Source organism: Camelina sativa, chromosome 3, assembly GCF_000633955.1.
Source record: "Camelina sativa cultivar DH55 chromosome 3, Cs, whole genome shotgun sequence".
NCBI classification, from domain to species: Eukaryota; Viridiplantae; Streptophyta; class Magnoliopsida; order Brassicales; family Brassicaceae; genus Camelina; species Camelina sativa.
In genome coordinates this window covers 27,412,004-27,423,505 of record NC_025687.1, presented here as the reverse complement: position 1 = coordinate 27,423,505, position 11,502 = coordinate 27,412,004, and the positions used below count along the sequence as shown (strand labels likewise).

At 32.3% G+C, this 11,502-nt stretch overlaps 3 protein-coding genes across 5 annotated transcripts; all 3 read right to left on the bottom strand.

Annotated features, from left to right (window-relative positions):
* On the bottom strand, positions 1,700–2,429 carry LOC104778326. The gene is made up of 2 exons (XM_010502752.1): positions 2,133–2,429; positions 1,700–2,034 (listed from the first exon to the last, which is right to left on the bottom strand). The coding sequence occupies exons 1-2, from the start codon at positions 2,318–2,320 to the stop codon at positions 1,842–1,844; spliced, it is 381 nt and encodes a 126-aa protein (XP_010501054.1). The 5' UTR covers positions 2,321–2,429; the 3' UTR covers positions 1,700–1,841.
* Positions 3,176–6,956, bottom strand: LOC104778325 (protein LURP-one-related 2). 3 transcript variants are annotated; one of them, XM_010502750.2, is made up of 7 exons: positions 6,511–6,942; positions 6,103–6,421; positions 5,432–5,865; positions 4,275–4,427; positions 4,050–4,191; positions 3,695–3,936; positions 3,176–3,608 (listed from the first exon to the last, which is right to left on the bottom strand). In XM_010502750.2, exons 1-7 carry the CDS (start codon positions 6,835–6,837, stop codon positions 3,402–3,404), a joined length of 1,824 nt encoding a protein of 607 aa, XP_010501052.1. In that variant the 5' UTR covers positions 6,838–6,942; the 3' UTR covers positions 3,176–3,401. The 3 variants fall into 3 exon arrangements, with proteins under 3 accessions (XP_010501052.1, XP_010501053.1, XP_019099523.1); XM_010502751.1 differs by lacking the exon at positions 6,511–6,942 and having other exon boundaries at positions 5,432–5,919; positions 6,103–6,195; XM_019243978.1 differs by lacking the exons at positions 3,176–3,608; positions 3,695–3,936; positions 4,050–4,191; positions 4,275–4,427 and having other exon boundaries at positions 5,815–5,919; positions 6,511–6,956.
* Positions 9,298–10,269, bottom strand: LOC104778324 (protein LURP-one-related 2-like). Its single transcript, XM_010502749.2, has 2 exons — positions 9,853–10,269; positions 9,298–9,752 (listed from the first exon to the last, which is right to left on the bottom strand). Exons 1-2 carry the CDS (start codon positions 10,147–10,149, stop codon positions 9,393–9,395), a joined length of 657 nt encoding a protein of 218 aa, XP_010501051.1. The 5' UTR covers positions 10,150–10,269; the 3' UTR covers positions 9,298–9,392.

The window sequence follows — 11,502 nt, the reverse complement described above, 5'->3', positions numbered from 1 at the left end:
ACGGTTGATAATAACTTATTTGCATGTGTTTGAAAGCCAAGTGATTAAATTGTTGATAATAAATTTAATTTTTTAAAAATTTGGGGTCTGAACTGACACAAATTGTTAAAAAAAAAAAATTACTTCTTCACCGAAGTGTTTTTCTGTAACTAATATATTAATATATAGATTTTCGATCCATACTAATAAGAAACAATTGATATAAATCAAACTTTACAAAAAAATACTTCACTATTTTAATCGACTTGCATAACTATAAATACAAAAGTGTTAAATGATATAGAGATATAACAACCAAAATTACAAACAAATTATAGTATACTTATAAAAAATAGAATATATTATGTAATACTATTATCTCTACATTGTAAATGAAAAAGAAAAATCACAAAAAGTATAATTGTTGACTAAATAAAATTTAATGAATAATAAGGATATCTTAACTTATATATAATAAACCACTTCATGTAGACAATAGAAATTATACACTGCGTAATGTATTGATGTAAAAATTATAGTAGATTAAAAAATATATATATATATTATATACATAGATAGTTAATATAATAAAGAAATTTTATTTTGTATTTCTAAAAAAATATTGTCCCGCGGTACACCACGGTGAATATCTAGTTAATGTATATTAGAACACAAAAGATAGACGAATAAAAGAGGTAGGGGTCCAAATTTTTTTTTTTTCACCGATTGAGACAAGTTCCTAAATTAGCTTTATCTCAAAGATGATTGATTTCATTCATGGACCAATTATTTGTTTCACTATTTTTACTTTTAAGAAAGTGGAAGTAATTATGTATATAAACATGTATTACTCGATTCGGAGCTACACATTTATACCAATTTTTTTTTCTCTTCATAGACAGATATAAACCTTTTTTTTTTTTCTTTTTAACCAAATATATAAAACTTTTTTTTTTTTTTGGTTCAAATTCAAATATATAAAACTTAAGAATCAAAAGAATCCCTTTTATTTCTCATTAATCAAACTTGCATACAAGGGAACTTATTATTCTTTTTGGGCCATATAGCTCATCTAGAGGTGGGGCTTAACAACACTTGAATTTATTTTAACTTATTGATCTTTATAGTTGGGCCGAGACTACGGACCTGTTTATTTTTCTCGTGACACACTATAAATTTTTTGTTGACCTTAATAAATTTTAGTTGACGAGGACAAAAAAAAAGTAATAAAAATTGCAACATTTTAATACAATGAAAATAGCATGCAGTACACTAAGTAGGCCACACGACCACATAACATATACATATTCGGATATTTACACACGTAATTAAATTGAGTTGTTCATATCTTCGACCAAAGAGTGTCTCTAATCTCTATGTCCATATATCAAAATATCTTCATATCTTAGAAGAAGATAAAAACAAATCGAATAATTTCTTTTTCAGAAAGATTTTCCTTTTTTAATTATTCTTTTATCCAGTTCATATCCGTCATGACAAGATCCAATCTATATAAATCTATGTTTTTAGAATAAATCAATGTTTAGTTGTGATTAATTTATTTTATATGACACTTTTGGATAAGATTATCTCAGTAATGAGTAATCGACAGAGAATTCGATCCCTAATTAATTATCTTTATTTTTTTGGTCAACAACTACAATTAATCTACCAAATTAATGAGGATTATCAGTAATTATCCCACCTGAGATTTACCACATAAACAAATCCAGTTAACATTTAATTTTATTAACTGACAATGGAGATACAATCAAATCAACATATCTCCTTCTTTTACTAATAACTGAATAAGGCGTTTTAACCAAAAACAAAACTATAATTAGTGATTACTTCGAGTGGCCTCAAGGGACAATAAATAATTGGCGTCGTGGCCGGAGATCATTAAACAGATTCCGTGACTCGCTTTTCCCGGCGCCGGAGTTACAGCGTCTGTAAGAAGCCACAATCATCTTCGTCGAAGCCTCTAATTCTTTTCTATCATCAATCAAAATCTGACTTTCTCTGCACTCTTTGCTACAAAATCCCAAATCTCCTCTGTTTTATAGCCAAAAGATAATAATAATAATAATAATCAAGAACACATATCTTGATTATCAAGAATAGGTATCATAAAGTAAAAAAAAAAATCGTACCTGTACATGTAGACATCTTTGTCTTGGTGGAGGTGTTTCATGCAGAGATGACATGTTTTGAGGAAACAAAGCTCCGAGATGTTTGGATTGGATCGGTTTAGTCTCAGTGAAGATTTGATTACTATGTTGCTAAGTTTTTCCTTTGAATCTCTTGTCACAAGCTGCAGTCCAACGGAGATTTTAGTCATTCTCTCTAAATAATCTTTAGGATTTGAATATGAATGAGTAGAGAGAAAAAAAAGAAAGATAGAGATGAAGAAGTCGAAGTCGAATGGTTGGTTTTTTGGGAATATATAAAAGTAGTTGATACTATTTCACTGTATTGGTTGTGGAGTGATGTGTCTTTATGTCTCAATTTAAATGTGGGGTTTGACCTTTTTCGACATTGGCCAATTTCTTGTTACCACTTTTGCTATTCACATATGTTAGATGAATAGTAGTAATTGTGTACATGATAAATTCCAAGAAAGAACGTATTATTTGTATTGTTTAAGAACGTGGGATATTTAAGTGGCCAAAAAGTGTGGCCGGTGTTTTATTAATCTCACAAGTCACAACGTTAGCCGTTAGATCCAAAAGTTGGCTTTACAATATTCAATCAGATTTTACTTGGACCCAGTGTCTAAATAATACTCTTTCTCACTGTGTCATAAAGATGAATGTTTTGGATATTTTTTTGTCCTACAAAACTTGATGTTAAACTTCACAAAATAATCATTAAAAATATTTAAAATTTTGAATTATTATTAGTTTAAAATTAAATAATATCTTTTTAGTCAAAAAAAAAATATTTAAACTCAATAATCATTGTTTTCTTAAAATGTGTAAAATAGAGGGAGTAATACTAACCATCCATCTTTTAATTCAATCACGTTTATCATGCTTTCATTTTCTAAACATCATCTCATCATACTATATAGGTCATCTATCACTTCACTACAATAATTCAACTTTTCAATATCAATCGTATGATGATAATTGATAAAATATCACCCTTTTTTGTACCAAACATTTGAAAATGTTGAGAGAATATATTTATAATAAATTAAAAAAAATACCAGAAAACTTGAAACTTGGGAAGGTAAATTTTGAGTAAAGATTACAAGTAACATAGATATCTCTCCTACCTAAAACTTGTGCATAAGCAGTAGAATCAGAGACAAACTATGTCTCTGTATAGCCATAAAATGGTGTTATTGTTTTTTATACAAAAAAAATTGAGAGTTTCCCGACCAGCGTTAGCAAGAAGAAGAAGACAGTTTTACTTACTTACAAGTAAAGCTGAATTAGCTCATCACTTACTACAGATGGAGTGAGAACACCAAGATCAGTGAAGAGCAGAGTCAAGTACTGAGGAGGAGTGTAGTCCCTTGCAGATCTTTCTACCTCAACCTTAGGAGGAACAGGAACATTGAAATCATTAGGTCGCAAGGCCGGTTCTAAGTCCTTTTGATCTAACGGGTAGAGCCGTGCAAACTGTGCAGCCGTTGCAAGAAAAGAACAAAAAGGATGATGAATCATTGATGTTTCTGGAACCACATTGAAAAAGTTTGAGTGGTTACCTTGTAACTCTCTGCAGCTACATAGACTGGTTTGTTCATACTGTGTGCAACGAGGGCGATTTGGTAAGTACCCATCATGTTAATTATCCCGCCACTTTCAACTACTCCGTCTGCTCCAACAAACACCATGTCTACTTCATCCATGCTATATGCCACAGCTGAATCTATCAGAAGCTTCACTGGAATATCAAGCTTTGCAAGCTCTTTAGCTAACAGGACACCTGTTTTATCTGGCCTTCCCTCTGGAGTTCGTTTCCATGGGTGCCACGGAAATGTGATTGTCAGTTAAAGAAATCAGAATGAGACGACCAGAAAATAACGGACACAATTAATTTCAGAATTCTAAGAAAAACACCTGTGCACAAAACTCTAAAGAGTTTCTTGTTTTGCGCTGATGTCTTTAGTATTTCAAATACAACTCTGGAGAATCCATGGACCAGTATAGTACACCCATCAAACATGAAATCTTGACTAAGAATTGCAATTATCCTTCGAGCCTGCAAAAAAGCAATTATTGTTTAAACTCTTCTTTTACTTTTTCATTTATGTATGCAATTTCCATTTCAAGAAAACCACTGACCTTGCAAGATATTACCCCAAATTTCTCAGCACGTCCAAGCACGCGAGATTTTGCAGAGTTGAAGTCTTCAAATTCCAAAGCAGATGTTCGAGTCACATAGCGCATGAATAGATCACATCCTGCTGTTAGGGATATAGACGTTGTGTCCCATGCCTAAAACATGAAGACAAACTTACATTTTCGAGTCTACATCCAAAATAACTCAGAAGCTACTCAAATAATACCATCTGACACTCAAAACTAACGAAATCCATCAATCCCCCCAGCTCCATAGAGACAGAATATTTCAAAGAATTCACAGAATATGTAACTTACAACCTTAAAACACACCATCCAAATAGATATAACTTTCAACCTATCTTTCCCTTAAGAGCCACTAGAGAGTCTTAACTATCAAATAACTCGCAGATTGCAGAAATGCACAGTATATGTCAGAACTCTACAAGTCAATGCAAGGCCATGATCACATCTACAATTTACGCCAAAATCTAAACCTAAATTTTTGTTAAAAAAATCAATGCTAAGTTGCAAACTAACAGCATTTTCGTTAAAGACTGAAAGCTACAAGTTGAGCAGGACTCAAATATACCATCTGAAACTTAGAACTGATGAAACCACCAATCGCTCAATTTCAAATAAACAGAATAATTCAAAGAAGTATAGCATCATAGAAGAAGCAAAGTATAACCAGAAGCACACCATCAAGAAATCCAAAAAAATACTTTCAACCTATCTTTCTCTTTCGAGCCACCAAAGTGTCTTCATGATCAAGAAAATTATGCAGAAATTACTCAGACTTATAGTTCAGAACGCGACAAGGTGAATTCAGTGCCAACCGTTACCCCACAAGCTAAACCTAAGTTATCGTCAAAATAATCTATTCTAAGATGCAAAACTAATAGCATGGTCATTAAAAATGCTACTTGGCATTCAGAAATTACTATGCCAAGTAGAAGAACCCCACAAGTCAATGCAATGCCACGAGCACAAGTTATTGTCAGGGCATGAGGCCAAAAAAACTATAATACTCAATGCTAAGTAGCACACCTAAAAGCATATTAACTAAAGATTGAATCCAAGACGAATAAGCTATACCAACACCAAGTAATTCAAAACTCAGAACCCAAAATTCCCAAACAAAGAAGAAAGACTCTTACTTTCAAAGTATCAGAAGCTTTCTTGAGTTCAATTTCAAGCTCCATCATAGTAGTCGCTTCACTAGCCCTAATAACAGCCGCAAAAGCACGAATCGCCGCAACAGCCTCCGCCAAATCAGGCTGTTGTCTCCAACTATTAAACTCCTCAATCACGCTAAAGGGTCTTCCCGAAACTGGAGAAACAGAGCAATCATGATCAGGGTAACGACGAACCGCGGCTTGTGCCTGTTCCAGCCACTCGCTAGTCACGATCCCATGATGCGCCGCTCGGGTTTCGTAATAAGCCGAAATAGGATTAGGGTTAGGGTTTTCATCCGCCATTGAATCAGATGGTGGAGGAGGAGAGTCGATTGAATGAGTTATAGAAATGGGTTTGTTGTTCAGATGCTTATCGAGGATGAACGAAGCCGAGCTTCTCCACATTTTTGTGAATTCTTCAAAAAAACAAAAAATCCCAATTTCAAGGTAGAGGCTTTAGAGGTTTATGCCTGTAATAACGTTTTGATTAGCTTTAAGAACTTAAAACTCCAATTAACAAAGATATTAACATCTTGCTCCTCAAATATTTGTATATTTTCATTTACTACCCCTAAACTTTACAAAATAGTTCAATCTCACCCAAAAATATGATCACAGTTTACATTTGAGAAGACTATAGGCTATGACAATACCCATTATTAAAGAATGATCAACTTGTGGCTCCACCGTCATTGTTAACACGTCTTTTCCAAGATCCAAACCTTTGATATCCGATTGTTTCTTTTGAACTTGTGCCATTAGTCTTCCGGATCCATCCTCGATTGTGAAATCCGATTTGCGGTTTACAATCTTATAACAAGATGGTTGTTGATCACCATCAGTTTGTCGTGATCCCATGACAACATTGTATGATGAAGATGAATCTCTTGATGAAATCTTGAAGTTCTTACTTAGTCGAAATCTTGTCCCGGTTGGGTTGTATCCTTCCCAAGATTTGAATAATCTCAATTTCTATAATCAAGAAAAGAAAAGAGTTAAAAAAATATATATACAAAATTTATAAGACACATAAAAACAATGAAATGCTTTATTAAATTTACCTTTTGACGTAAAGTAAACAAGACTTTGCCGTATAAATCCATAAGGTAAACTTCACTGCAACTCTTGGAGTTATAATTATCCACTCGATAGATTAAGCTTCCTTTGGAATCATAAACTGTGCAGCCTTTGCTATGGAACACAAGAGATCTCATCCAAATTGTGAAACTCTCTTTATCCGTCGTTAAGTACGGCGAAACCTTGTCCTTTCCGACGTCAGAATCCTCCGGAAATGCCTTGTCATCAGGATGAATCTTCACCATGTTCTTCGCTGAAAAAGTCCGGTTAATTGGAACTTTGGCCTCGATCGTTCGACTGTTTATTTGCATATATTGAAAAACTTTGTGGTTGGCATTGAATAATAGTATGTCTTCTTCGACATTTATACTTTCTAGTAGTAGTAATGAAGTTTCTTGTGTGTATCATGACTCATTAGAAAATATATATATATACGATGGTCTTCATCCACATGTTCAATGTGAGATACCAAATAAAAATAACAGAGAAAATCATATAGCGATAACATGTATGGTCCTCTCCTTCTTATTAAACAACAAAAAACCAATGTATGGTCCTTTTTGTTTGTTAACACATGTATGGTCGTTGTAACGTGACTAATGTGATCGTGAGATTCGAATCATAGATAGAAAGCATAAATAAAAATGCTCATACAATATAATAAGATAAGTTCAATTATTAGTTGATAGGCTTAGAATCAGTCTTCGGTTGTGGTCCATTGTATTTGTGTTCTCTCCGTTGTCAAATGCTGACAGTTTTATCGGAATGATATTGATACTGCACAAAAGAATGTTTTTGACAAGCAGATCAACTGTAAGTTCTATTGTTTGTTTATATTTGCAAAATTTAAGGGTTTTTTTCTCTATATTTGTAAATAAAATTTGATATCATATGTTTTATCCCCTAGAACACTAGAAAAAGTAGTTTTAATTTATTTACATACCCAAACAATAATTGAAAAATGTCACAGTTTATGTGTTTGAGTGTTTTAATGTGTTTAAAAACTTAAATGTACGAAATTACTGCTCCCTCTTTCACAAAGAATGTCAATTTTGACATAATGTACACAAATTAGGAATATTATGTAAATTTCTATTTTATCCTTATAGATAAACTAAAAAAAAGTTTCTTTTTATAATTTATAAGCTCAAATAATAGGAATAAAAGAAAATATTAATTTTGAAAACTGCATTGAAAACATAAAATAACACTTTGATGACAATTTTTAATGAACAAAGGGAGTATTAGTTTACCCAAAAGAAAAAAAAACTATTCTTTGTTGTTGAACTTAATTTTAGGCGTGTTCATTTCGGATATGGGACATAGAAAACAACATATGAGAATCAAGAACAGGTAAATTGGATAACGAAAAACATTATCCGCATACTTTCAATAAAGTACAGGACAAAATCGTGGGTAATGGAACTATTTCAGAAAAATTGAGCAGCTAAATTATCATCCAAATTATCACCATCCTACTATATTAACTGAGAAGTACAAATATTAACCTTAAAATGTGTAAAAAATTACACTCAATTACCATTAAAAAAACATAATTAAAATTAAATAGTAATTAAATAAATATTTTTAATTAAAAAATGAAAATAGGGGACACATCAAATAAAATAAATTGTAGAAAAAAAATCTATTAGAATCAAAACTAATTTGTACTTAAAAAAACTAACAGATAAGATTTTTTTTACATGTTAGTTATATTTTTTGACTTACTTCACAATTATAGCAAAGATTTCGTTTAACTGACAAAAATTTAAATAATTTTATTCATTACATGCAAATATTTTATTAACAGGTTTTCAATAAACATTTTTAAAATACAAAAATGATAATATAAGCAACAAATTTTTAATCACAAACCATTATAAATAACATAATAACAAAATAAATTATTACAAATTTTTATCAAAAAAAGTTTAACCGCGGGATAGTACCTAGTAGATAAATTAAAGGTCACTTTCGGGTGTGTCAGAAAAACTTATCTAACTTTTTATTAATTTTGTAAAAAATATTTAAAATAATACATGTATCTTGTCCTATAAATATTTTCGTAAATATTCTTAAATACACATAATTTTTTGAAAAATAAAAATTAAATATGGGATAGATTATTCAGAATGGATACGAACCCATCCGAAATGGACAAGTCCATTTAAAACCTGACATAAGATAACTCATTATGAATGAGCTATTACAAATTACAATCTGAGCCCATTGTCGTTAATAAATTCGTATGATGATAATTTTCATCTCTATTATCTTTTCATGCATTCGTACTTCTTCCAAAGAGTCCATGACCACTCTACTTTTACAGTTTTACTCTATTATCTTCTTCACCAATTCCCACAACTCCAATTATTTATGCTTCCTTAATTACCATCCAAATTTGATACAAGCATATGGTTAATTACTCAGCTAGTTAAAGTTATTGTTTACATAAAATTGACTTATTTGTGGAATTGGTACGTTTACTAGTATTAGTAACGTACATGCATCCCTACACAGATCACGCAAAAGGGTCTTTCCGCTACTGGAGAAACCGAGTCATCATGGTCAGGATAACGACGAACAGCCCCTTGAAACTAGCTCTGGTGGTGGTATCACGAATATATTTCTATTTCTCTCCAACTACTCAATGTAATTATAGAGTAGTTAGTAATAATTATATATCTGCTGTAAGTGAAATCTAAGCAAATAGAAACAGAATGAACATATTTCATAATTCTATCAGTCGAGGATGAACGACGCCGAGCTTCTCATTTTAAGCGAGAGACTTTAGGTTTATGCCAACGTTTAACATTATATATAAGAGTATCACCTGATTAAAGTTGCACTCTCACCCATATAATTATCACAATTTACATTTGGTAAGACTATAAGCTATAACAATACCCATTATTAAAGAGTGGTCTACTTGTGGCTCCACCATCATTGTTAAAACATCTTTTCCAAGATCCATACCACTAATATCCGACTGCTTATTTTTAACTTCTGCTATTACTCTTCCCGATCCATCCTCGATTGCAAAAACCGATCCGCGGTTTACAATCTTATACCAAGATTGTTGATCACCATCAGCTATACGCGATCCCATTACAACTTTGTAAGACGAAGATGAATCTCTTGGTAAAATCTTGAAATTCTTTCTTAGTCGAAATCTTGTCGTCCCGGTTGAGTTATATCCTTCCCAAGATTTGAATAATCCCAGTTTCTATATACACATAACAAAAAGTTAATCTCAAAGTAGAATAAAATAAAATAAACTTATGATTTTTTTATAAAAACATTGATGAAGTGTTAACTATATATACCTTATGACGTAAAGTAAACAACACTTTGCCGCATAAATCCATAAAGTAAACTTCATTACCGCAACTCTTGGAGTTATAGTTATCCACTCGATAGATTAAGTTTCCTTTGGAATCAAACACCGTGCAGCCTTTGCTATGGAACACCAAAGACTTCATCCAAATCGTGAAACTCTCTTGCTCCTTCGTTAAGTACATAATATTCTTGACTTCTACTACACCCGAATCCACCGGAAACGCCAGGTGAGGGTAGATCTTCACCATGGTTTTCACCGGAGAAATCGGATTATATATCTGCATATATGGAAAAACTTTATTTGTGGCACTGATAGATAGTATAGTATAGTTAGTAATATATATATATAATTCAGGTTATGGTTTATCATGAAAAAATAGATATTTTATCAATACGAAGGTCTTCCTTCATCCACATGTTGAATATGTGAGATAAGAATTCATGTAAAACATATATCTCACATAGTTATTTTTAACACGTACATACAGTACGTAAAGGTCGTTGTCACGTGTGAGATTCGAATAATAGAAAAAATAGATATCATGCACATTCAATAAATAGAGATTCATTTATTCGTTTATATGCTTAGAATTGGTCTTCGATTTCGGTTCATTGCATTTGCATTCTCTTTGCTTAATAAATGCTGTCAGTTTCTTATAATGATACTGCACAAGAACAAGTTCTACAGGATACCCATTGGCCCCACGTTCCCAACGATGCTGCCAAGGTAGGGAGACAATTCATCACGTCCTCTTCACAACTGGACACATACTTTGGCTCCAACCTCCCGCTATATCATGATCAATTTAACCACACTTGTTGTAACCTAGAAGACAATGTCGAATTGTTGCTTTCACCTTTTTGGCTTATCTGAACTCTTTGCAAATCAAGATATATATGACTTGATTTTTCATTATATAAATTAATATCTGCTAGCGGATGTAAGAAAGGCACGAGACGATGTAAAAGAGCTGACAAATGTGAATCTTCCAGGAGATAAGACTTAAAAACGTTCTAAAACATTATAACGAATCGAGCAATTATACAACTTGGCACCACCCTTCTAATGGAACGCAATTTCAAAGGAGCAAATGCTTCGATGGGTTCATGTTAGATATATATAGCTTGAGACGAGTCGGCTGTCTTCATGTTCACAAGAAATACATCTATTGGAAAGAGCGTGAATATGCTCTTGATGGTGAAGTTTTTAGTATTCTTCACGTATTATAGAGCCTTTGGTACTGTAGTGGAAGTGGAATCCTTTGGATCGTCATGGAAGGTGGCTCCCAACAACTTGTTGAATTTACTCAGACGTTGACGAAAAGATACATATACATGTCAAACTTGAATTGGGATGGGGGAGATGCATCAAACTGGATCATCTCTTTTTGCAGCTAATCATTTGACTTATATATGAAATTTAGTAGCTGATGGACTGGCTCAGCTTAGAACAAATTCAAGTTACTCGATTCATATGCTATTAATAACTCCCCGAATGTTTTATTCATCAATTTTACTCTTTCAGGACGACGTCCAATATGGTATATGTTGATAAATATTGTAATGAAAAAAATGGATTAGCAAATTAGTTCTTAAAATTTGTTGTTTATTAATATTTCGAAATTGTGGTTTTGGTG